Source organism: Microtus oregoni, unplaced genomic scaffold (genome assembly GCF_018167655.1).
Source record: "Microtus oregoni isolate MIOR12 unplaced genomic scaffold, Mior012 000042F_ref0000377, whole genome shotgun sequence".
Lineage (NCBI taxonomy): Eukaryota > Metazoa > Chordata > Mammalia > Rodentia > Cricetidae > Microtus > Microtus oregoni.
In genome coordinates, this window is record NW_024543209.1 from 6,100,736 (window position 1) to 6,126,583 (window position 25,848).

The 25,848-nt window shown below is 43.1% G+C and overlaps 1 protein-coding gene and 1 non-coding gene across 5 annotated transcripts in view; both read right to left on the reverse strand.

Annotated features, from left to right (window-relative positions):
• The window catches only part of Hivep1 (HIVEP zinc finger 1), a 138,082-nt gene that overhangs the window by 50,309 nt on the left and 61,925 nt on the right, over positions 1-25,848 (reverse strand). For all 4 annotated transcript variants that reach the window (XM_041632624.1, XM_041632621.1, XM_041632622.1 and 1 more), the window contains one exon: positions 8,641-8,694. In XM_041632624.1, coding sequence (XP_041488558.1) covers positions 8,641-8,694 — 54 coding nt within the window. The remainder of the gene's footprint in view (positions 1-8,640; positions 8,695-25,848) is intronic.
• On the reverse strand, positions 2,093-2,237 carry LOC121434181. Its single transcript, XR_005972396.1, has one exon. It is a non-coding gene; the product is annotated as a U4 spliceosomal RNA (small nuclear RNA).

Below are 25,848 nucleotides of genomic sequence, written 5' to 3' on the forward strand. Positions count from 1 at the left end.
TTAAAGTAAATTTTCATTAAACATGCTCACTAAAATTCATTTTTCCTAATAATTACTTATAAACCTAAAGACCACACTTTCCAGTAATGTATAGACATATATTAGCTTCAGTATGATACTAAAATGGAAAAGCAGGCCCACCCTTTGAAAGTACTTTGGAGTCCAGATGTTTATCTAAGAAATTGCCCTAGTCTTCTTATTATGAATATGAGTACTCACTATGTAAATTGCTAATGTCCTTCTGGTTTAAAATACTCAAACTGGGTTTTTCAAGTGTTTTTACTAAGCATACTTTCCCAAGAATGGTAAAAACATTTCCATCTTACCATGAACTATATTAAAATCATATGTTTTAATTTAATGGTATCTGTCCAGCTTTTCCATTATGCCACCCAAATGTCTGTCCTACATGAAGACTTTGTCATTCTTGTTGATAAAATATGCTCTAATTATCTTAATTACTATGCTCAGCATACTTATTAATGATAACACCATTATAACTTGTCTTTATAACATGAGCACTAGCATTAAAGTGCACTCTTGGGCCAGATTAGTTGTCACCTTTAAACACAGAGGGTGTGTTTGGAAGTGCACCCGCACTGTAAAGGTCTTAAGGCAGCACAGTGTTTGGGCTGTGGGGAAGAAAACTCTTGTTTTCTTATCTACAATTACTGGAATCCAGGGTCAAGTCTCCTATTCTCTGGTTGGTTGTCACCTCCAAGATATGCAACCTTGTCTCAAGTTTCCTAATAACAGAAGAATATTCCAGTGCATAAATTCTGGCCATGTTAAAAAACAACCAACCAACCTCCTATTTGTCAACCAGCTCTGCACGCTGTCCAGTTCCTACCACTGTTCCCCATCTTTGTCCACTCACACTAACTACCTACTCCTGCCAGCCCTATTTTTTGCTCACATACAGAAAGATGCTTTATGGACACTATTTTTAAAATAAAACTTCTGTAGCTGCACTCTGAAGTGTCAGAAAGAAAGCAGTTCTGCTGAAAGGATTGCCAGACAGTGTGGCAACTGCGGGGTCTATTGAGAAAGAACAACATGAAGGAAAAATACAAATAGAAACTGACCCAAGAAAATTCATCTTTCCTATACCCATATCTGGATCTTAACTATAACTTTTCTGTTTGTTTCTTTGTTTTGTATGCACGAATGCTGTGAGAGTGGAAGTCAGAGGTCAGCTGTGGAGTTAGTTCTCTCCTTCCACCACGTGGGTTCTGACCTGAAGTCCTCACACTTGGCAGCGATGCTTTCAACAGAAAATAAAGGCATAAACGGGAGTTCAGTTTATAATATCAAAAATTTGAATAAAAATTTCCCCAATGAAAGAAAAGAAGGAAAAAGACAGTAAGAATTAAACATAATGAACCAATGAAAATGAAATCATACATTTAAAAAAACAACAACAACCGGGAAATTGAAACACTGAAAAGGAGAAAGCCACACACAATCCTCTGAAGATGTCAGGAAAGGATTAGTAAATAAAACTGAATTCCTGGAAAACTAGAGCCATCACTACAGAACCAGCAGCAGCATAAGAGATGCTGTGGATTAATCTTGGCCGACAAATTTAATAGTTAAGAGAGCAGCAATAAATCCTAAGAAAAAAACAGCTTCTTAGGACTGGCTAACATGGTAGAAAAATACTCTGCCCCACTGTTTGAAAAATTGGAATGTTTCCAGAATCCACAACAAAGAATCATCTAAGTATTAAATACCACCTCCTTCAAACACACATACATTCCTCCACAACCATACCACCACACCCCACATAAACCCCTACCCTCCCACATATACACCCCCACACCATCCCCACATACCCTACATATACCCCTACAACCCCACACCCCCCCACACCATCCCCACACACATGCAGACCCTACAACCCCCACACACCCTTACACAAACAGAAACATACAGCCACCAGATCACTTTCCTAAACCAGAACTAACTCCCAGACAAAATCTTGCAGGGAAAGCAAACTTTAAAAAGTATAGACCACTATAGCTCTATAAAGCCTAGAACTCTTCAGTAAGATATTTTTAAAATTGAATCTAGCAACATCTTTTTTATTCAGTCTCTGTAGAGACTATCAAAAATTGCCAACGTTGACTATATTGCAAGTTGTCTGTCACTGCAGGGTACTGGGAAACGCTTTCGATTAGCAATAATTGCACCTCGGATAAACCTCATTGGCCAAGACACCGCTACTGCGCAAAGCACCAGCAGCGTGTTTTAAAAGAGTAAATATCTAATAAATGCAAGTCAGATTTAAACAACACAACAAAAGAATAAAAACCATGGATTTTCTCTATAGTTTCTGTTTTATAAAGGGCTGCTTTTAGACAGCAAGTCATCCAACAGTGAGATGTGGGGATTTCTTTAAACAGCAAGGGAAGCCTACGTCACCACTTTGACATTTATTGATTTATTATTATTGTGTGGGTGGCTGTGCTATGGTATGCCTGTAACAGTCGGAGAATGGCTCTGTGGAATCCGGTCATTTCCTGTCACTTCTCTGTGAGTTCTGGGGACTCAGTGCAGGTCACCAGACTTGCACTGTGGCTCAGCAACCGCTGTCATTTGCTGAGCCACCTCACTGACCTAAACACTACAATTTCGTCATCATTTTATTTAACGCAAGTGAATAAGGCAAAGAAGAAAAAAAAATAGTGGTGTAAAATGCAAAAATAAAACTTTGATTATTCCCAACCAGTATGACGAAACATATCACTATAAAAATTTATCAGAATAAGAAATAATTCAAGTGGATGATTAGATAGAAATCTGTCTATAGTTATTCAGCATTTTATTTTCCAGCAAGAACTAAAAAATAATTTTTAGTAAAATAGAATTAAATAAATATCCCAATTAACTAAAAAAAAAAAAAGTTAAATTTGTGGCCAGGGATACAGCTCTGTGATACAGTAAATTCCATGAAGGGGGCAAAACTAATATAAAGTTCCCCCAACCCTAAAATGTACTCATAAATGAGATCTTTATGAAGGAAGTGTAAGACATTAACAGCCAACAAACCCCCCAAAACTGTCCCCATATTTATGAGCAGGAGCCAGTCGGCAAAGATGCCGAGTTTGCTTCTTCTAACTCAAAAAAAAAAAAATCCAAAATGACTTACTTCTACATAATATGAAAATTTAAATAGTTGTGTGAAAACCTTCTTTCTACTCTCAAAGCACTCTGAACAAAACTTGAGAGTCCCCACCGCTGTTCACGGCCCCCACACACTTCAGTATCCACACATACAGACAAACAGAACAGAAAATCTAATGAACCCAGGTATATATCAAAATTGAAGAGTCACAAAAAGAGAAGATTCAATAAATGTTTCCCAGACTACAATACAGACATTTGCACTTCCATGTTTATTACAGCACTTTCCAGAACAGCTACGGAAGTGACGGAATTGGGTAAAGAGAAGTGAACAAGGAAATGCAGTATACACATAGTGGGAAACCATTCGACAATAAGAAGAACTGGATTTGTAATTTCCTCACCAGATTAGGGGGATCACGGTGCTAAGTGAAGTAAGCCAGGCACAGAAAGGCAATTACTGTATGTCATCACTCAAACGTGCAATCTAAAGAGACACGTCATAGACATGGAGAAATGAGCGTGGCTCGAAGCTGTAAAGCTACAGTGAAGAGCAGCAGAAGGCTCTGGTGTGCTGCCGCCTACAGGGTAAGGCAGCTGCAGATGGCAATGCGCCTTTGCCCAACTGATTAAATATTACACATATCATCAAAACATAAGATACCCCAACAATGTGACACTTAGGAAATTAATTCAACTAATTAAAAAAATCTTTAAAATAATGAAAAAGAAAAATATCAGCAATGGTTACTCATTTGAAAAAATGAATTGGAAAACTATATGTAAAAGGATTAAGCGGGTTTTAAAGTATTTTTACATTTATTCATCTGTGGAGGGAGGCGCGGACAATTTGTGGGAATCAGTTCTCTCCTTCCCTCCACCATATGGGCTGTGAGGCTCGAACTCGGGCCATCCGGCTTGGCACTCAGTGCCTTTACCTGCTGAGCCAAATCACAGCTGCTTAAATGTAGTTTTAAAAATCAACTCTGAAGAGTATTTTTAATTTGAAATGTAAAAGTCTCTTAGAAGAAAATATGGGGGGCAGGGGAATTAGATCTTGTGGTAGGGAAGATGTGTCTTACTAGAAACAAAACACCCAAATGACAAAGCTGGGTGTTTGTGCAGGCCTAAAGTCCCAGAGTGTGCAAGGGGGTGGGATTGGACGGGGACTGAGGAAGGGAAAACAGATGAGTCAAGAACTATGTGTATTCAAAGGCAAAAGTTCATGCCTGTAATCCTGGCACCTGAGAGGCAGAGACAGTACTGTCTGGTGAATCTGAAGCTAGATTTGGCTACAGAGTAAGATAGAAAAGATGGAGGAACAGAGAGACTGAAGGAGGGAGGAAAGGGAGCGGGGTGGGGGGGGGGGGGGGGGGGAGGGAAGGGAAAAGGAGGGGAATGAAACTCCAGACAAAATCATAAATGATGGAATAAAGTTGAGGAGTTATCACCCAATATACTCTGATAAAGAGAGGGAGCTGGGTATCCTGGAAGCGTGCAGACAGCACTGGAGAGCAAGCACTGCAGCAGGCAGAACACACGTGCAGGAAGATATGCCTGATGTTAGTTTCCCAGGACACCAGTGTGGCCAGCGCTGCTTCCTGATGTTAAGCGCCTATCTAACTATAACCTGGTTCACTAAGTCAAAACAGAACTTGGCTGCTCCGGGCTTACACCACCGGGTTATTGGTGCAGGGCAACTAAGGAATAGGTCATCAAATAAATCAGATGAGTTCAGGTTTTTCCTTTAAGCTTAGTCATCAAAGAAGAAAAAAAGAAAGAGAGAAAAAGAAAAAGGAAGAAAGGAAGAAAAAAAGAAAGAGTGTTTAGCATCCATTACATCCATTCAAATTAGAAACAGTGCTAAGAGCTGGGAAGAGGGTCTTCCAGCGGGGTGTCCCGGGGTCACCATACTGTCCATGTGTTACAGACGTGTGACAATACCATAGAACATGATTTTAAAGCGAAGTATTAAAGCTGATCCAAGAAACAGCACACAACCAAACGAAGTGTGCAGATCCAGGCCTGAACACTGGGAGCCCAGTGTTCAAACTGGTCACAGAACCGAATCCAGCACCAACACAAAATATCTAAGCAAAGAAATAGGACACACCCCTCCTAAGGGATCTATTGCTATGTTCCACTACCATGTAGGAGAGAGCAGTTTATGTAAATCCTATCTGACGAATGCTGTGAAGCAAAGGGACGGGAAGAACAAGTAGACTTAATTTACAGCTAATTTAAATGTTATGCTTAGAAACAATTCCCTTCTCATTTGATCACGTGAATATCTCTGCTGTTCGGCTGTAGGCACATATTAAATATAATCTCTTTGGATTCTGCTTTATTGTCAGGTGGGAAATAAGGATCCAATTACATTCTCCTCCAAATGATTTAAAAAGCAGGAGCAGACAGCACCCGAGGCGGGCACAAGGACATCATGGGGACGGCACCCGAGGCGGGCACAGGGGCATCATGGGGACGGCACCCGAGGCGGGCACAAGGGCATCATGGGGATGGCACCCGAGGCGGGCACAAGGGCATCATGGGGACGGCACCCGAGGCGGGCACAAGGGCATCATGGGGTCGTGAGCGTCGCACTCGCACCCCCACCACCAAGCTAAAGTCAAAATAAATCGAAGTCGCTTAGATTTTATCCATAAGGAGATAAAAAGAAAAAAATAAGTGTATTAGCATAATTTAAGTCATTTCTTTAACCGACTGGTTTATGACTGACAAAGTCAGGTACCCTTCTCTTTTTTTTTAAAGACTTATTTATTTTCATGTGCATTGATGTTTTGCCTGCAGGTATATTTGTGTGGGGATGCCAGATCCCTTGGAACTGGAGTTACAGACAGTTGTGAGCTGCCATGTGGGTGCTGGCAATTGAACCCGGATACTCTGGAAGAGCAGTTAGTGCTCTTAACCCGTGAACCATCCCTCCAGCCCAATTTAAGACACTTTTAAATTCTACTGATTTATGACTGGCAAAATCAGGATCTATATTGACATATTTACCCTTCCTTAATATATTTAAAAAAATAGAAAAACCTTGTAATTTGGTCAACGAGCAGGTCTTTGTTGGGTTGGTTCTGAAGGAGCTGCAGCTACACTGCTCCCACTAGGCGTCAGTTAGTGACGCATCCCAGCTAGAACCGACTGCAATGGTGTGAGCAGGAGGGACAACCCATGGTCAGGGACGAACCATGGGCTCTTTGATGGACACAAAGCATTTTAGGACCATTTGCCATATAGAGCAAAACAAACAAACAAAACAGCTTTTTATGTCACATAATTCACAGACAAAGTGACATCACGATGCCTTGCCATCACTAGAACCAGGTAGCCCATGCTCATATGGCCTCCTTTCATGGAAGAAGTGGTTTCCTTTATGAAAAATATATAAGCCACTAAGAAAATGAGACCTTAGTGCTGCTCTTACAGGAAGGCTTCTCACACTGAAGGAGAGGAACTGGTGTTCTTACTTCCAGGTGGAAGGGAAGCTGTTTTCTTTCCCTTGCTCAGAACTTTTGTGTGAAAAACCAAAGCCAGCAGCAAAGAGAAGGAACTGCCCTCATTCATTATTCACACGGGGTCTGCCCAGAGCCACCTGTCAACCAGAGCTGCCCAATTATGCCAAGGCGCACTGCCCAGCTTCTTTCCTCCCGCCTTTGTTCTTTCCTCCCTCTTCTTGCATTTAGTTCACGTTTGTGAGAACTTTTTGGTCTGGAGAAAAGCAGGCAACACAAGTGACATTCGTTCTTCTGCTTGGAGCTGCTCTCCCCAGCCCTGGCTGTGAGCAGAGATGGCTGTAGCAGTATCTGAAGGGGCCTCTCCTAACCTCACTAGATACCACAGTGTGGCAACGAGGGCAAAGGTGGTCAGGAACCTTTCAAGGTAACAGCATGGTTGTGGCAATGTGTACCCTTTCTAGTCTGGCTTTTATGCAAGAATCACCAAGGGTCAGATTCCTGTTGGAGATATAATGGAACAGAAATGGGGTGGGTGGGGTGGGGGGCGAGAATTAAGGAGGACACTAATGCTGCCGCAACACCACATATGAACAGGCACAACGCTGAACCAAGAAATGCGGACTGGGAGATTACAAAACTCTTTTCTCTGAAATTGCCCAGTCAATACTCAGTCTAGACATAAAAGAAAGAAAAACAAAAAGGAAGGAAGGAAGGAAGGAAGGGGGAGAGGGAGAGGGAGGGAGTTTACAAAAGTCTTTTCTCTGGAATTGCCCAGTCAGTATTCAGTCTAGACTTAAAAGAAGGAAAAACAAAAAGAAAAAGAAAGGAAAAGGAAGAAAAGAAAGAAAAATAAAGGCTTCCACTGGGGTTCTATTTAGCTAAATTATTCTGCCAACTAGTTTACTCAAATTAGAAAATATAATAAGGAAATGTAAACATTAAATCATGAAAATGAACACTAAGAGAACCTCACTCTCCCTAACATCAGAGAAGCACCACCATCTCTCTAAGAGATAGTGCTGGGACGGACACATCCACCACTGACCATGCAGCTCTCACGTCCTACAGGCTCACCACTACCTCACTAACAGTGCTGGGACACATGTCACCATTGCCCATGCAGCTCTCATGTCCTACAGGTTCTAGTACATAAAAAACAAGATATTTTCTGCCATGAGACCAATAATTGCATATTGTTTCGATTTTTTTTTAATTTATTTATTATGTATACAACATTCTGCCTCCATGTATGCCTGCACGCCAGAAGAGGGCGCCAAATCTCATTACAGATGGTTGTGAGCCACCATATGGTTGCTGGGAATTGAACTCGGGATCTTTGGAAGAACAGCCAGTGCTCTTAACCGCTGAGCCATCTCTCCAGCCCCCTTGTTTCGATTTTTAACACTGATTAAAGCCACCATATAACCAGAGCAACATAAATGCAATGCAGTGACCTCGCTTACTCCCACTTCTTAAGCACATTTGCCTAAAGAAATCCTTCCCAATTCTTTCCAATCCAATAAGTGTGTTTATACATATACATATCCACATATATGAGGCCACCATCCTGACTTGATCATTTTTACAAAAACTAGGACTTTGTATGCTATATTATAGGTTTATTTTTTATTTAACAAAGTCAGCACTATTCTTTGAAATAAGTAACATTTTGTTAAAAATCTGCATGATCTTCTCTAGTCAAACATGTCCTCTTACATATATATTCAATTGCTCTTCAACTTCAGACAGTTTGAAATGTCCCTGACTTCTGTCATTGCACTGGAACACACATGAGAGTCATGGTGTCCACACTGTCTACTACATGGCAGGGTCCAGCAGTGCTCTCAAAGGCACTGCATCTGTTCCTCACATTCCCAGCAACAGGACATGGGGAGGAGAGAAACGGTGCGGGGAGAGGTACTGAGACTGCCCAAGTCCACACACATCAGCACCAACTTCCGGAAGAAAGGCTTCAATTCTGAGAGGTCCATGTGGGCATCTCTGCAAGAACCGAGTCCACACAGGGCTGGTTTCTTCTTACCTTTTTTGGAAATTTCTGCCCCATTAAGTTCTTTTTGTGCTTCTTCAATTTTGTCTGGGGGAAATAAAAAAGAAAAAGCATACATCAGTCATAACAAATAAAGAATAAATATGGCCAAAACAACACATTGCTTACAAGCACCAACAGACATCTAACACAATAAATGAATTTATTTGTGAAAAAATTTACTCTTAAAATAGAACAGACCCTTCAAATAGGACATTCCCTTCAAATCTACAACTTTAATCAATTTGTCGTTACAAGAGCTTCTTTTAACTAATGTCTCCATAATACAAATTATTTCATTTTTCTTTATTCATTCATCCATTTATTCATTTAATAGACAGGTCTCATGTAGCCCAGGCTAGCCTCAAACTTAATAGCCTTGAACTTGTGATCCTCCTGTTTCCACCTCATAAGTGCTGTGATTTCCAGTACTCACCTCCACACCTATTTTACCTAGGGTTTTATGCATGACAGGTAAGCAAGCGCTCTGAGATAGACCCCACTTCTTATTGCACTCCATATACTCAACTGTATAACTACTAAGTATTTTTGCAGATTAAAAAGTATATCTAAAAATAATAATTTCCTTACATATGAAGTGTACACACCTGGATCTGTTAAAAACAGATGCTCACTAGATTAGGATCAGTATGACTACCCCAGATGGTGGTGTGATTAGATACAACCTGAGTGTCCCCCAAGGGTTTCTGTGTTATAAGGTTGGTCTTTAGTGGTACTGTGTTAAAAGGTCCTGGAAAGTTAAAAAGTAGGAATACTTAGTATGTGGGAGGGGGGGCTGTCTTTAGGAGACGGAGAATTACCCTCAGAGGGACTGAGGGAACTCTCATGGGACCTGAGTCAGTTCCTGAAAGAGATACTGTAAAGAAAAGCCTGGGCACTCCCTAGCCTCTCTGACTTGTCTTGCAGAGAGCTCTGCCTTTTGTATGTGAGCCCACCATGAAGAGACCCACCAAGATGTGCTCTACCAAGATGCACTCTATCATGAGGTGCTCCACCAAGAAGGCTCCATCATAAAGTGCTCCACCATGAGATGTTCCACCAAGATGCTCTCCACCATGAGGGGTTCCACCATGAAGGGCTCCACTGTGAGGTGCTCCACCGTGTGCTGATTTGGTTGAAGCCAAACTAGTTCTTGCAAAGCCAGCATTATACTATTCAGAATTTTAGTCTCCATAATAGTGAAATGAATAAACCTTGTTCACTTAGGAAGCATCAGCCTGAAATATTTCATCATAGTAACAGAAAGTGAACTAACCTAATACCAAGACTTAAAACAAACATGAGACAGAGGCAATGAAAAACTGAAGAGCACTGTCTGTGCTTGATGATGCCATAGCATATCTAAAAGGTAAGAGGATGTACCAAAGAGATGGCATATAAAAAAAGATCATGGAACTACTGAATAAGCACAAGGCTCGAAAAGGCAGGTATAGAAAAAACATCTGGGCTAGGCAGAGCTGCACCCAGAAGTAAAAAGAGCTGGAGTAGGTAGGCCTGGAAAAGTAACTCAGTGGTAAAGTATTTGCCACGTGCACAAGGCCCTGGGTTCAGTCCCCACCACTGCAAAAGCAAACAAATGAACTTGGATGCTGTTTCTGGACAGGGAAGGAAGAGAAAGTGTGTCCCTGGGGTCTGCTGTTCACCAGTCTGTGGCTCTAGGCAAACCAGGTTTTATGAATATATCCAAGTTCAGTTTTGGGTAACAATTAATTTGAATTTTGTAAGACTATACAAATTTGATGGTGGTGATGGTGGTGGTAATTCGTTCAAGTACAGCATCAGTCCCAGTGCTTAGTATAAAAGGCACACAATTCCCAGGATACTGGCTCCTGTACTTAGTTGAGCATGGTCAACAACCATGTAACATTTTAAGTATCTCATCAAAGTATAATTTAGACAAATGTTCTACAGTGTTGTGCCAAGGCTACGACAGCCTCTGCCCTCTGCCACTGCCACACCACTGGCCCCAGAACAGTCTCCAACACTAATCCCATCACAGCTGGCCAGGGAAGACTCAGGCTCAGGGACCATGTTCTAAATAAACCAAAGAAGCAGACATCACAGGGCTCTTGGCCTCTGCTGCAGCTTCCCCTACCCACTCCTGTCAGAATGACAGAGCTCAAATCTTCTTCAATTCACTGAGCAAACTTCTTACAATCACTCACTGGCCATCCAGTCACAGCAGAGACATAGAAGGAAGGAGGGAAGCTAGTGTGAGCTGCAGGCCTCACACGACTGTCCCATCCTGAGCAACTAAGGAAAATGCATCCTCTAAAGCCTTGTCCTGTTTGCTTCCTGCTAGTTATCAGACGCAGAATGGAACTGAAGGGAGCTTTGGAGACTTGTGAAATAGGGGAACTGTTCTTGGTTTACAGATCAGAGTTATCTGTCATGAACGATGAGCTGAAAGTGAAAGCTGGCCAGGCACACACACACACACACACACACACACACACACACACACAGGCACTCACACACACAGGCACAGACACACAGATGCAGACACACACACATACACAGGCACACAGAGACACAGACACACAGAGACACATAAACACACAGGCATACACACACACAGGCACACAGACACAGACACACACACAGGCACACACAGACACAGTCTCTCTCTCTCTCTCTCTCTCTCTCTCAATGCAAAATATGGGGAACTTGGAGTTGGAGCTCGTTTAATGCATGCAAGATCCTACACATATCCCAAGCACAAGAAGGAAGGACTTGGAGAATTTTCCACAAACAAATGATAAATATTTGGGGAAATAGGTATTTTTAGCCTGATCTTGAACATTACACAATGGTCACATATCTAAAAACATCATGTTGCCTCACAAATGCATAATTTATATAGTTTTGTGTAACAGCTAAAATTAAAAATAAACAAATTTAAGAATGGTGTGAAAAAGTAGGACCAGAATTAATAATTATTATTTTCTAAAAAAGAGAGAGAGAGAGAAGAAAGGAGGCAAGGCTGAAATCTGTATAAATACAAGTGACAAAAGAATAAAGGCCATTTTTAACAAAATAAAGCATTAAATACATTGCTAATACTCAAGCTATAAATAAATAAATCATGTGACTTAAACACACAGCCCTTGAGAAACATAAAAACCTGTTTTTTTAACCAAAGAACTATTATTACTCTGCCAGCAGTTCATCTAAACCTTAGTAATAAATAATAATGTGTGTATATTATATGTATTCACTGTAGTAATGGCTGGGGTGTCTAGAGTTTGTGCATACATAATTTGACATTATTGAAAAAAAGGAACTTTTATTAATAGACTAACTGTAGCTCAAAGCAACAAAAACTTATGATTTAACAAATACTTAAAGACTGGTTATTTAAGATACTGAGGCTGGCCACATCTATGTGGTTATTTAAGATACTGAGGCTGGCCACATCTATGTGGTTATTAAAGATACTGAGGCTGGCCACATCTGTGTGGTTATTTAGGATACCGAGGCTGGTCCACATCTGTGTGGGTCTTTAGGATACCGAGGCTGGCCACATCTGTGTGCATTTCATATAATTCCTTACAAAAATGACCTTGGCATCAGAACATAAAACACCAGTTTTCACTTTTCAATTGCCTTTATCTTGATAACAATGCTACACAAATTTGGGGCCTGACTTAGAACTGCATTTGGTGCAGTAAGCATTGCCTGCAGCCGCAGTTCAATAAACAGGTGAGCAACATCTTCAATTGGCGAACTAGGCAAGCTTTTGCTGCTGTCAGTTTTCACAGAAAACCCTCTTTATATTTAACCCGTGCTTTACAAGGCTCCTTATAACATGATGCATTTTTAAAACAATCTCTGAAATTTCAGATTGTGGACATGTATTCTGTGTTTGTAGATTATACAAGATAATGTGTCGATATTTAATGGAATATATATATATATATATATATATATATATTTTTTTTTTTTTTTTTTTTTGCTTTTTCGAGACAGGGTTTCTCTGTGGCTTTGGAGCCTACCCTGGAACTAGCTCTGTAGACCAGGCTGGTCTCGAACTCACAGAGATCCGCCTGCCTCTGCCTCCCGAGTGCTGGGATTAAAGGTGTGCGCCACCATCGCCCGGCTTTGGAATATATATTTTCACTATGACTCAGAGCAAGAAGCAGTTCTACAATTCTCTAGAAAGAAAGAGAGAGAGAGAGAGAGAGAGAGGAGCACAATAATAACAGCAAACATTTCCTCATCTCTCTCCTTTGCATCCTTTAGTACTGAAAATGAAGTCATGCCCCAGGACATCCACTTCGGGACTGACTGCTGGGTGTCAAGCTAAAGCTTGATGCCATGATGAAAGGAGCATCTACCACCGCATCTGACCACACCCTCACCAAGTCAATTGATGAAACTTAGAACCACGAAGGAGACAAACTCTGGGCAAGTCTGTGATAGGCTTTCCTGGGGTGGGAAGACCCAGTCTGCAGGTGGGCAGCATCACCGCATGGACTAGTGTCGTCACAGACTTAATTTAAAAAAGAAAAATTCTTCGTCTCTGTTTTCTGACAACAGACACAGTGTCACCAACGGTCCTGCCACTCCCAGCCATGATGGCCTGTGGCCGTCCTCAACCATGAAACAAAACAAACTTTTCTTCCCATCAGCTGCTACTGTCAGGGTTCGGTCACAATCTGGAGAAGAAAACAACTTATGCGGTCTCCAGCAGTAACATCTGACTGCGGTCTTTACACGGGAAAAGAGGGTAATGAAGGGTTGGAAAGACAGGGCCTTCAGTTCTGAGACAGCCCCCAGCCTGACCTCCCCACCACCGTGGATCCAGACTTAAAGTGCACAGAGTGGCACATTTGGGGGTTGCTGCATGATGGCTAAGTTTTGTCCACACCAGTTCTAATGTTGAGCCTCTTGCTACTAGCGTTGGCTCTAAACCCTAATGTACCCTCCCATAAACTAGTAAAATGTTAAAAAGTAAAACCCAATAAACTGTAGAAAGGAGCCTGTTTTCTGCCATTGGCTGAAAAACAAAAGGGAAGAGCAATGTGGACACTGTTTTTACTACTACTGGATACAGCATGGCTCCTACTTCCTCTTGTCATCTGTCAAAACACACCCTGATACCATCTGCGGACTGCCAGAGCTACTTCAGCAACACCAGACAGACATGGGTAACATCAAATGCCAAGGCACACCAACCATTTGCACGTACTCCTCAGCAGAAAGAGCAAGCCTAGCCTTTGCTAACCCCTAACCTAGTACCTGCCTTTATAAGCTACCTCTCTTAACTTACAAGTGCCATAGCTCCACAACCTCAGGACTGGCCTGTGTCTGTAGGGAAGAGAGAAAACCGGCTATGGGAACACTGAAAATGCAATTCTAGACTACTGATATTCTGAACCACAGAACAGTGAAATATGCGAGAAAAGCCACAAATCCACCTCCGTGTGAACAAATGTGACAAACTGGAAAAACCCAGAGAACATTGTGGTAGTTATCAAAATGGACACAGCAAGAAGAAAGCTTGACCAGGTGGCATCACAGAGAAAATCAGAATGACAGAGAACTGACTTTTCTAGGGCTCTAGGCCTAGGGACTCTTGATAACAGATTCTTTCAAAATAAAAAAATAAATAAAAAATAAACCATTTTCTAAAGAATTCCAAAAGAGAAGAATCACAGGTGCTCTGAGCCACTAGACAAGCCCAACTGCTATATAATTTCATACTAACAACAGGATAAGGAGGATGAAAGGTAACTCACGTAACACCAAGAGTTCCTGATTAAATCACATCTGTCTTTACTCATAATAAAAGCCTCAGTACTGAATAGAAACGAGTATGCAACATCACAGTAACCGAACACTCTTAACAGATATAGCCAGAGAAATGAGTCCATAAGATGTCAGTTCAACCCAAAGCCCTTCAGAAAGTCTATCTGGAGGCTCCCAGCCCACACCCACCCTAACTCTCTCCTTACTCCAGGGCAACTTCCCTCACTCTACTGTCAGGTCTTCCTTGCTCTTTTCCTCATTAAACTACAGCTATTAAACACAGTACAGAGAGACAATAAGCCACTAGACCCTCCCGTCACAACTGTGTAACATGAAGTACTGCTACAATGCTTACCATAGCACATGTGTTAACAATGACATGGGGGAGGGCTCGCCTGTGTAACAGGAGACGAGCTAAAGAAGCCTTCCATAACATACGGCATCATTTAGCTTCTTGAAAATACTTACGTTAGATACTCAAGACATGTTCTGTTGAGAAGATGCTGTGCTACAAAGACAAACGTCAACTTAGGTATCAATGGGTAGGCAGGCTCACCACACATACACACCACGACACACACATCTGAGAGTAGTGCATTAATGTTTTCATATTACTATTTATAATTTCTTCAATTATTAAATTATCTATAATGAGTAGGAATGCAAAAATAAAAACTTAAATTGAATAGAAATGAATCCTAACAATGTGCTAAATTACAATGGTCATAGATCCTAAATTACAAATTTACAGATCAATTGAAAAATTGCAGGATAATTTCTAAAATGTAGCAATACCCATGTTGGGCAGCCCTAATCTCAAAATACAAAGTGCTAAAAACCTTGAAACATCAGTCCCCAAATATCAAGTTTTAGGAGCATTTTAAATATCTTTATTCAGATTTCAGACTGCTCAGCTTGTAAAGTTGATGAAAATATCCAGATATCCCTAACTTCAGATGTCTTCTGGTCCTCATCGTTTTGGATAAAGGATATTTAATTATTATCCATGGTTCAATATATCCAGAATATATTTATTTGTTCCTGTATACCAGAGTACAGGGCTGCATGCAAGAACCTGAGAGACATGAATACACACGTCCTATACTGTGGAAAGTGACAATGTCCACAGGTAAAAGCGTTCAGGCTGGGGAGCATCAAAGGCTGGCAAAGAGGCAGAAAGCAAACATTCTTCTGGAGGAGGGCTAGCAAAGCAGTTTGGACACATAAATCTAGAAAGTAAATAGAAAGAAACTGAATTCAGAGAATCCTTAGAGAAATGGTGGTTAAGACCATACAGAATTCCTGCATGCAGAAACAGAACTCTTTAGGACTCAATCTGACCACAAGATCTTAGAAACCATGGCTCTACTTTAAAAATGACCCCTTCAGAAAAAAAAAAAGAAAAACAACTAACCAAGGCTAGAAAAAGAGAAAAACGAGGGCTTTTTATTCAAAGCATTTTATGACAAAAAAAAAACTGAATAACTAATAGTGCCACTGCAATACAGTAAGTGCTCAGTGAATATCTACTGAATGCATAAATAGTTAAACAATGGCTAATTGCTACCTCCCAATGACACAATACTGCAGAACCATCTTGCAGGCTTCTAGAATACCTAACTGAATCTGACACTTTAGTAGTGTACATTTTAAAAACTTTGGAAAATTGTTTTGATGGGTAACCTACACTTCAGCTAAGAATTACTGGCAAGAGAAAAGTGCCCTCAACTTTCAAAGAATAAATAAGAAAAAAAAACTCAAGACAGAGGTAGCAAGAGAATGGTCAGAAAAAGTAGAAGAATCTGAAAGGATTTTGTACACAGACACCAACAGGGGGGTAGTTCGATGGCAAACTTGTAGAGATGCACAGTTGGATGGCACAGTTGAAGAGACCACGAAGGGTGCTTCCCAAAGCATGTGGGAGACCAGGGAGCATGGAAGGTTCTAGTTGGGGGACAGGGTACAAGATTGCTAATGAAAGCTGGCAAGGCAGAAATGTCAAACCACAGAGCGGAAGGGAGGAGGGTGGGGGGTAAGGGCTGACAAGAAACACAGGCTCAATGGGAGGTTGTTTAGCTCCTGTCCTGCCAAGATGTTTTTGGAGGGCCACGGGGAGAATGCAGGCAGAGTGAAGGTGTGAGAAAGGACAGGAGAAAGGAGGGCGAATTTCAAGAGTGAAAGCCAAGAGCCCAGACAGTGTGCTCAAACAGAAAACACATGAGATTTAAAGAGAGACGGCAAGAACCCAGCCAGTGTGCTCAAACTGAAAACACCTGAGCTATTCTCTCTGAGAGGCCCCTTGAAGGATGGAGGGCAGGCAAGTGTTGGAAAGAAAAGCCCACTACAGGAAGGAGTTCCCCTCAACTGCCTCATTGTAAGAGTCTACAAAGAGAAAGACCTAGGGTGTGGTGCAAGGGTCTTAGAGGCGATGAAAACAAGACCAATCACTGATGAGAACGAAGAGCTAAGAGATTCTAAGGACATAAAAGAACTGGGTCTCAGATCCAGGGCTCTGCAACTGGGAAGTTAATGAATGTTTGCTGGCTCCAGTCTGCGGTAATGCCATTTAGGTCGGACACAGCTTAGTCCCTGAAGAGCACTAGAGATAAATGAGGAGAATGTTCTGTCCATCAAGGACAAAGAATTCGGTGACGCAAAGTTACCAGGTTCCATGACTACCACTTGTACATGATGGGCAAGGAAGGAAAGAAGGAGATGCGGACCTCTGGGGCAGGAAGTTAAGAAGCGGGTGGGCCGGCGGTATGAGGACTCCAGAGATCTGGTGTCTGAAGAGTTATTAATTTCTAGTGAAGTCTCGAAGGCTTTATGAACATGGAGGGCTATGAATGAAGTAGAGATGGTCTGAGGGAACACAAATATGCTATTCCCGTGTCAAAAACAAAGAGAGCCACAGAACAGAAAAGAAGATCCCTTGTGGCACACACTGCACTGAAGTTTCTTATCAGAAATGCCACACCAGACTCTGTCCGTTCACCACACCTTTCACCAAGTCTGCCTTAGAGCTGGCACTAAGGAAACCCTGAAATAATCTGAGAGAAAAGCAGATATGGGCTCCATGCGCTTTCAAACTTACCACAAGTTACATGTACAGCCTGACAGGTAAAAATGCACACAGACACACAACGCACACTCTGGTGAGCCATCTGGTTTTGCTCCCTGTAAAATACCTAATTATTCCAGTGGAGACTGCAGTCGCTCTCTCCACTTGCTGGCCTTGATCAGCAGGAAATAGGAGGCCACTGAGATTAAACTGTCCTATTAACAGTGGGTGGGGAAGACAGTTTTAAATTTTTTCATTATTTATCTACTATATTAGTATATTATTATTTGATGCAAGGTCTCACTATGTAGACCAGGCTGGCCTGAAGTTTCTACACTTCTACCTCAGTTCCTCAAGAACTGAGATTACAGATGAAGGGACCCTAGCCCACTGGAGCATGTGGCTCTGGCAGGCCTTGCCCTTCTCCCCCATTCCCTCTGCCTTGCTAAAAACTTAGCCCCCAAGGTCTAGTCCCTTATTTGGCCACTTCCCCCTCCTGAGGCTGACCACCAAGGTCCAGCAATCAGAAGCCCCATTTGGTTCACCTAATTAACATGCCCAATTAAAATCAAACCCCTCAACCTAACATGGGGTTTCCCCCTTTACCTTTATTATATTTATTTATTTATTTATTTATTTAAGATTTCTGTTTCTTCCCCGCCACGGCCTCCCATATCCCTCCCCCTCCCCCAATCAACTCTCCCTCTCTCAGCAGCCCAAAGAGCAAGGGTTTCCTGCCCTGTGGGGAGTCCAAGGACCTCCCACCTCCTTCCAGATCTAGTAAGGTTAACATCTAAACAGCCTAGGTCTGATCTCCAAAATATATAAAGAACTCAAGAAACTAGACCATAAAAGGCTAATCAACCCAATTATAAAATGGGGCACTGAGCTGAACAGAGAATTCTCAACAGAAGAAGTTCAAATGGCCAAAAGACACTTAAGGTCATGCTCAACTTCCTTAGCGATCAGGGAAATGCAAATCAAGACAACTTTAAGATATCATCTTACACCTGTCAGAATGGCTAAAATAAAAAACACCAATGATAGCCTTTGCTGGAGAGGTTGTGGAGAAAGGAGTGCACTCATCCATTGCTGGTGGGAATGCAAACTTGTGCAACCACTTTGGAAAGCAGTGTGGCGGTTTCTCAGGAAATTCGGGATCAACCCCTTTACCTTTATAAACCACCATTTGCCTATGTGCCACACCTGTCTCCTCTCTCGTCAGAGGCAGTCCTTTGTCCCTCTGGGGCCAAATACCCCTGCCCCCTTTCCCTTGTCCCCTTCCCCTTCCCCCTCATCTTCTATCTCCTTTAGGCCACATCCTAGGCCATTCTAACACAGACCTTTTCTCCTCTTAAAAAGCACACCTGCAAGGTGATTTGCTGCTGTTTTCTGCCTGAGTCAGAAAGCAGCCATTTAACTTTTCTTCCCTGCTTAATAAAGGATCTCTCAGGAAAGGGAGAGTTAGGGTTAGACCCGAAGGAGTATAATCATGATCCGTGGCACAGGGGTGCTGAGGCGACTGAAATCTGGAGGGGAGAATGGCAGCACAAAGTAATTGGCGAGGCCTCCTAGGGGAGTCGAGGTTACTAGGGATCAGTGTTTGACTAGCAAATATGCCAGAGGCTGCAGGCACTCCAGTCCTGGGGCTGGTAAAGTCAACTCGTATGCACTAATAAATCCATAAAAAATAAAATAAAAGAAAGGATCTCTCAGTGAAAATGGGTGTTTGGGTATGGTTTGTACCTAATCCATGGTCTTGGAGGAAGCGCCCACTGTTTGGGGCTGGGATCCTCCTTCAACAGTCATGTGTTATCACACTGGCAAGGAGTTCCAGCACCTTTTACCCCACAGAAGATCCTGAGAAGACAAGGGACTTCTTAGGGCTAAGCATGCACTTTCTAGGTGTAAGAGCTGGGCCAGCTTCCCTCAACCCAGCTGTCTGGGTGTCACAGGAGCCCAGAGGAGGAGCTATGCCAGCAGGCTGAGCCTTCCTGCCACTGTTCCAGGCTCTGGTTTGCTAACTCTTTACAGCATCCCTGAAACATGGCACCAGTACCGTACATTTGAGTCACTTGATATTACTGTCCTATAAGCTATCTTGATGCCAAGGCTGCATCCTGTATCAATGAAACCAGCGTTTTAAAATATTTCTTGGACGATTCCGACATGTGCCAATCTTGGAAAGTAAAAGTCTCGAAATTACAGATATTGTAGGAAAGTCTTATCAGCTGGCTCTTGTCATTGTCATCAGGGGCAGGGATGGCTGCATCAGCCATCTGCATTATCAGTGCTAACACCGAGGCCAGGGATACTCAGGGAGATGGAGGAGGCTCCACAAGAACCTAAAACCTAAGTAAGGAGCGCCAATTAAATTAAAACATAAAGCTACACATTCTCAATAAGGTTACACTAAGACACAGACTCAGTAGTTCTCACTAGTGTCAGCCCTATGATAGTCATTTTGTAGTTGAAAACACAATGCCTTTTTAAAAAATGCAAAACAATCAGCTGTCACATAAAGACACTGAAAACTGATGTGTTTTCCATTGTATGCTTCCACCGGTTTCTCAATAATCAAGAGCACTCTGCCCACTGTGCACTGGGCAGGGTTAGAGTCTGACAACACCCATTTCCGCTTTCACTGCTAAGGATCTTTGATGCAGCAAATGAAGGGAGTAGTCATGGTAACTATAGTGGACGGGAAAGGAATACGAAGCCAGACCATCCTTACTTACTGTGACCACTAATGCCGGGGTCCATTGAACATGGGTTCCTAAGCTAGTCAGGAATGATTCCAACAGGTATGTGGCCATTTCTGTGAGCGCAGGCACACTCATAGATGTATGTACACACACACACACACACACACACACACACACACACCTCTAAGGATGCAGAGACTCAAGAAGTATGGACTTCAATAAACAAAGCTGACAATATGATGTTCTGGCTTTTCTGGACGGCTGGTTGTATGCTTCATTTCTTGAAAATGCCCCAGAATCAAAGATAAAAGACTAAGATAAAGATCTGTTTGCTTAGGCTAAAATACAGAAACTTAGGTTTGTGTACCTGGGTGGCCAGCCAACAGACTGCCTATGGTCAAAGTTCCTGGCTGTTGTGCAATATTTTCATCAAGATTGGAACATCCCATGCCATGCAGAGGAAGCTCCCTAAGCAGGAAGGTAAACAACTCAGCATGGCTTCAGGAGTCCCTGAAACTGATCAGATTCTCTAGGCCCCTCCCTGCCAAAGTAAGCAATAATGTCAAGTCCCCCTCAGAAAAGAGAAATCTGAGCTGCAAAGACAACTAACTCTCAGCCAACCCAAGCTGCAAAGACTACTCTCAGACCAGACCAGCTGCCTGAAACTAGCAGAAACCAAGTGAGCGGGCTGAAAGAGGTTTAGGCCAACTCAAGCTGCCGAGCTGCCTGCAGTGTGCTCTAGGTTCCCAGCTTTGTGGGCTGTCACCCATGTTGCTGTGGGCTCTGGTGAAGCAGCTATCTGAGTCATATCTGTTCATGTAAGTACCCCCTTACTCACATTTCTCTAAGTAACCCCAATAAAACTCACTGGCTCACTAAGTTGGACTCTGGTGGTGCCTGTACTCTGCTCTGCCATGGGATCCCTATCTGGGATGAGCACACGTGTATGTTGCATCTTCCCAGGAAGTTCTGTAGCACACTTCTGCTCTCCTTGACCCAGCCTCCTGCCATGCCCAGGGCCTTCGCCACAAACTCTCCATGGGGAGCAGGCGCTCGCATCCTACTGGCTAGCTGTCCCACAAGCCAGGTAAGCCATATTTGGGTATCTCGGGGGTTTTGTTCATTTTGTTAGCACAAGACAGTCCAAGACAAGGCTGACTGATCTGCTGGGGTGGAGTGGGGGGGGGGGGCAGAGGCTCTTACAGAAGGAGTCATGGAAAATGGGGAGAACAAGTCTGATAACTAGAAGAGTAACACTGGGAACTCTGACATTTTCTTAATCTTTAAATCATAATTTGCCAACGGAGTCGAGGCTTTATTAACATCTTTTCATACCCCTCCTCCAGGTATTGAGTCTTAAGCTAGTTAGCAATTACAACCATCTTGTAAATGTGACATGTGTGCACTTCCTCATCACACCAAACTGTATCCTAGTCTCTCTTAATCCCCCCAGCATGGGGAGCCCTCAGTTGAGGGGTGTATAAGCATGGGGAGCCCTCAGTTGAGGGGTGTACCAGCAAGCAGCATACTCCTCTTATCACAGCGGGACTCGGCTGTGTCCAGGAGCACAGAGCACCACAAACACATTTCTGAGTGGGGAAGGGGAGGTGGCGTGTGCGAGAAGAAACATGGTAGCAGTCACTCCCTGGGGTTTAAACAGCAGTTTCCACGTGTACAGAAGACTGTGTGGGGAAGAAGGTAAACCATGCTCCTTCGAGAGCTAGCTGAATGAAGTGTGGGTCTCGCAATACTCTGCTACTGGTTTTCTTTTTCAGGAATGAGCATTCTTAGCTCCCTGCCACTGGATTTATTTCCTGTGTTGGCACCTTCCAACTCAATTTCCTTCAGGAAGCTCTGCCCCATCACGCAGTAGGAGAGAAGACATGAGTGGTTATGTTGAAGCATCTGCCCAGGTTCCTGTGCCACCTCACATGCTGAGCTATGGCAATAAACATAAAGAATGGGGTTGGTGTCACCAGTCACAGTCAACCAGGGTACCTCTGTGGGCTAGCCTAGACCCCAGATATGACAGAAGGCACTACAACCATGGTACCTCTGTGGGCTAGCCTAGACCCCAGATATGACAGAAGGCACTACAACCATGGTACCTCTGTGGGCTAGCCTAGACCCCAGATATGACAGAAGGCACTACAACCATGGTACCTCTGTGGGCTAGCCTAGACCCCAGATATGACAGAAGGCACTACAACCATGGTACCTCTGTGGGCTAGCCTAGACCCCAGAAATGACAGAGGCACTACAACCATGGTACCTCTGTGGGCTAGCCTAGACCCCAGAAATGACAGAGGCACTACAACCATGGTACCTCTGTGGGCTAGCCTAGACCCCAGAAATGACAGAGGCACTACAACCAAGGGGAAGGTAATCGGAAAGGCAAACAAATGATGGAAACCGTAGAGTCATGAACATGTGAGTCTGGTTAGCAATGCTTCCAACAACTCACCTGGAAAGAAAAGCAGCCCACAGTAAGAGCCAGATGGGCTCCTCCTAGACTCTGACCTTCTCACTGATACCTGGGATCCCTTCAGCAAGAACCACATCTGTGGAGAACTTGCAGTTTGAGTTTTGCGTGTGCACATCAGAGATTCTCAATAGGCCTGCCTCCACAGGACACAGAGCAGCTGATCACATTCTCATTAAAAGCCACCACTTCAACAGATGACTGAGCCAATCAATCGTGGTTAAGGGCTGGTATCTGCTATGGCTTGAATATCTTTGCCCCCACTGAAATTCCTGTTTGAAACGACCATCAGTGAAGAGCAGTGGGAGGCAGGGGGCTAATGGTAGGTCACTCATGTTATTTAAGCCACCACAAAATGGCTTGCAGGGGTAGGTTTGCTCTTTCCCACTCTCCTGAGAACTGTGGGCTACAGTGCAGTAAGATAGCCTCCACAGGTGCCAACACCCGGTCCTCATCCTCCCAGACTCCAGAGCCCTCAAACCTGTTTCCTTCCCGAGTCACGCACTTGCTGGTATTCCTTTACAGGAGCAGAGACGACAGTGCTCTGTGTCCTTGGTTAACATTGCGTGGTGCTGAGTTACTTCATTCTTGTGAAGTTTTATGCAAAGGGCATTCTCTATTCTGTACCTATGGTCATTTACCAGTGATCCATGCAAGTCGCAGTCATAAGCAGAGCTATGCTGAGCCACAACCTGAAAACACAGCCTAACATAGCCTGAAGACAGCTAGAGATAGCTTCAAACTGGAAGCCGCTGGCTGGAACAACTTCAATGACACATAGGTACGTATCTGGCTTTTCAAACACTCAACAGTAGAAGTTTCAGGACAGACAGCCCAATTTCCCTAGCAAATAATCTACAAAGAAACAAGGAAACTGGGAGATGTGCTCACAGCACAAAAGGATGGCAAAATAGATGAAACCCAATTATCCCAACAAAGGGTTTGAGAACCACTTGGAGACAAATGGAAACCACAGCGCTGCCAGGGCGTCTGAGCGCATGAAAGAACTCCTTTGGTGGAGTCTTGGTGAAGGCTTAAGGTTTGGGTGCTTATGTAAGAACCAGAAGGCAGCCAAGGTAGGGCGGAAGTAGCCAGGGGAGTGAGTGGGAGTGGACAGGCTAGGGGCCGTCAGTCACAGCTGGACAGCAGCCAGGGCAGATTTATTATCACTGTCTATTTTGTGGCCACTTAGAAAGTTCCATAATACCCAAATTAAAAAAGAACCAGAAGGAGCCTGTTCTGATTTCAGAAACTCTTAGCGAGGTATTATTCACAGAATCATTACGTTAAAAACATTAAGCAGGAAGTGACCTACAAATGGTTGGGGGAGTCAGTGTCCCCTCGGCCAGCCCTCGGCAGGATCTAATAAGACCCCTGCACCCACCCTCCCATTCCCAACCCCCAAAGAAACGACACCAACCTGGGACAACAGCATGGAAATACCCTCTGAACTGCCACTAGGAGGCAGGTTTGCACACTTCAAGGCAAGAACAACGCCAGTAAAAAGAAGATATTTTCTAGAAACGAACTTAATTCCTTTGGGATGAATAGGGACGGTGGCAGAGTCGCAGCCTCTACTAAAGAACCTGAAGACTGAAAATCTTTCCAAGATACAAAGCCTTAAAAAAAGAAAATCTAAGGAGTAGGTCAATATGTCAGCACACTTCTACTTGTGGAAGAATATTAATGGATGTGTATGTTGAGTGTGTTTGTGTGTGACACAAAAGGACATATAGGCCACTACTGTGGCATTTAAAATCACACCAGGGAAAGTGACCCAGAGTAAAGACCCATTCTTTATTGTATTTTTTCTAATTGTCATTGCGTTTGAATTATTTAACTATGAAATTTAACTTGCTTTTGAAATTTGAACAATATATGCTATAACAAGAAAATATGTCAACCCAAGTTAGCCACTGCTAACATCGGTTCCCACTTGTTTTTCTTAGACATTTACAGTCTAATACCTAAAAACATAAAACCCACATGAAATCGCACAGATACACTCTTCCTTCTGGGTTTTAAAGAGCATTTCCATTTACTACCATACTGACCTATCCCCATTCCAATTCAAGTAAGTGCTAATTTAAAAAGTAAGGGAGTTAGGAACACCCCTACTAAAACATCCTAAGCAGTGTGAAGCCTTTCCCAGAAGTCACATGATGCACTGCCTACAAAACAAAGACGTGTATTACTACATGCAACCTCAGCGACTGCAGCAGAACCCGACTGCAGCAGAGCCTGACCATGTTCCAGTCAGGTTAAGGCTCCAATACAGACCTAAGCTACACTGTCATCGTTCTTCTCAATGAGATTTTATTTATTCTGGTTTTTTTTTTTTTTTTTTTTTTTTTTTTTTACGGCAGGGGTTCCTAAGTAGTCCTGACTGGCTTTGACCTTGACGGACAGATCAAAAGTTGGTCTTGAACTCACAAAGATCTGCCTGTCTCTGCCTCCCAGTGCTGAGATTAAAGGCGTGTGCCACCATACCCTGCTTGAGTGAGGTTTTAAAGACACATTTTTTTTTTTTCCAGCTCACCAAAATCCTAGGGTTTTTGCTTGCTTTCATCTTTCTTGGTTGCAAAATTCCTCTCCAAATGTAACTCTTATTAACACAAACTAGTTTTGGGCTGTATGAAAAAAAGAAAGAAGAAGAAAGTGACACACATAACCTGATCCTTTGTAGCACACCATCCCACCCACACTGTGACTCCATACAAGGTGGGGGAGGACAGACAGGACAGAAGGCATCACCCATCTCAAGGCCCTGGAGCTAAGCTTAGCATAGACCTCACTTCCCCCTCAGTGCCTTGGTACACAGCTACACAGCGCTGGAGCCAGGCAGTGAATTCCCTTCAGATCCTGGGCTCTAATACAAAAGAAACAACATTCAGTAAATAAAATACATTTTATACAAGCACTTACTACACACAGTATGACAGGTAATCTTCATTGCCAACTTGACTATGAGGCACCAGATCTTAACTCCAGGTCTGTCTGTGGCGGTGTTTCCAGAGTTGACTGGAATGCGTGGCAGAATTGAGGGAGGACAATCCCCGACTGAGATGGAGCCACTCACTAGGCTGGAGACACATATGGAATAAAAGCAGGAGGAGGAGGAAGTGTGTCAGCACAGGCAACTCTGCCTGCTCTCCACCACGCAGAGCTGATTTGCTCCATCC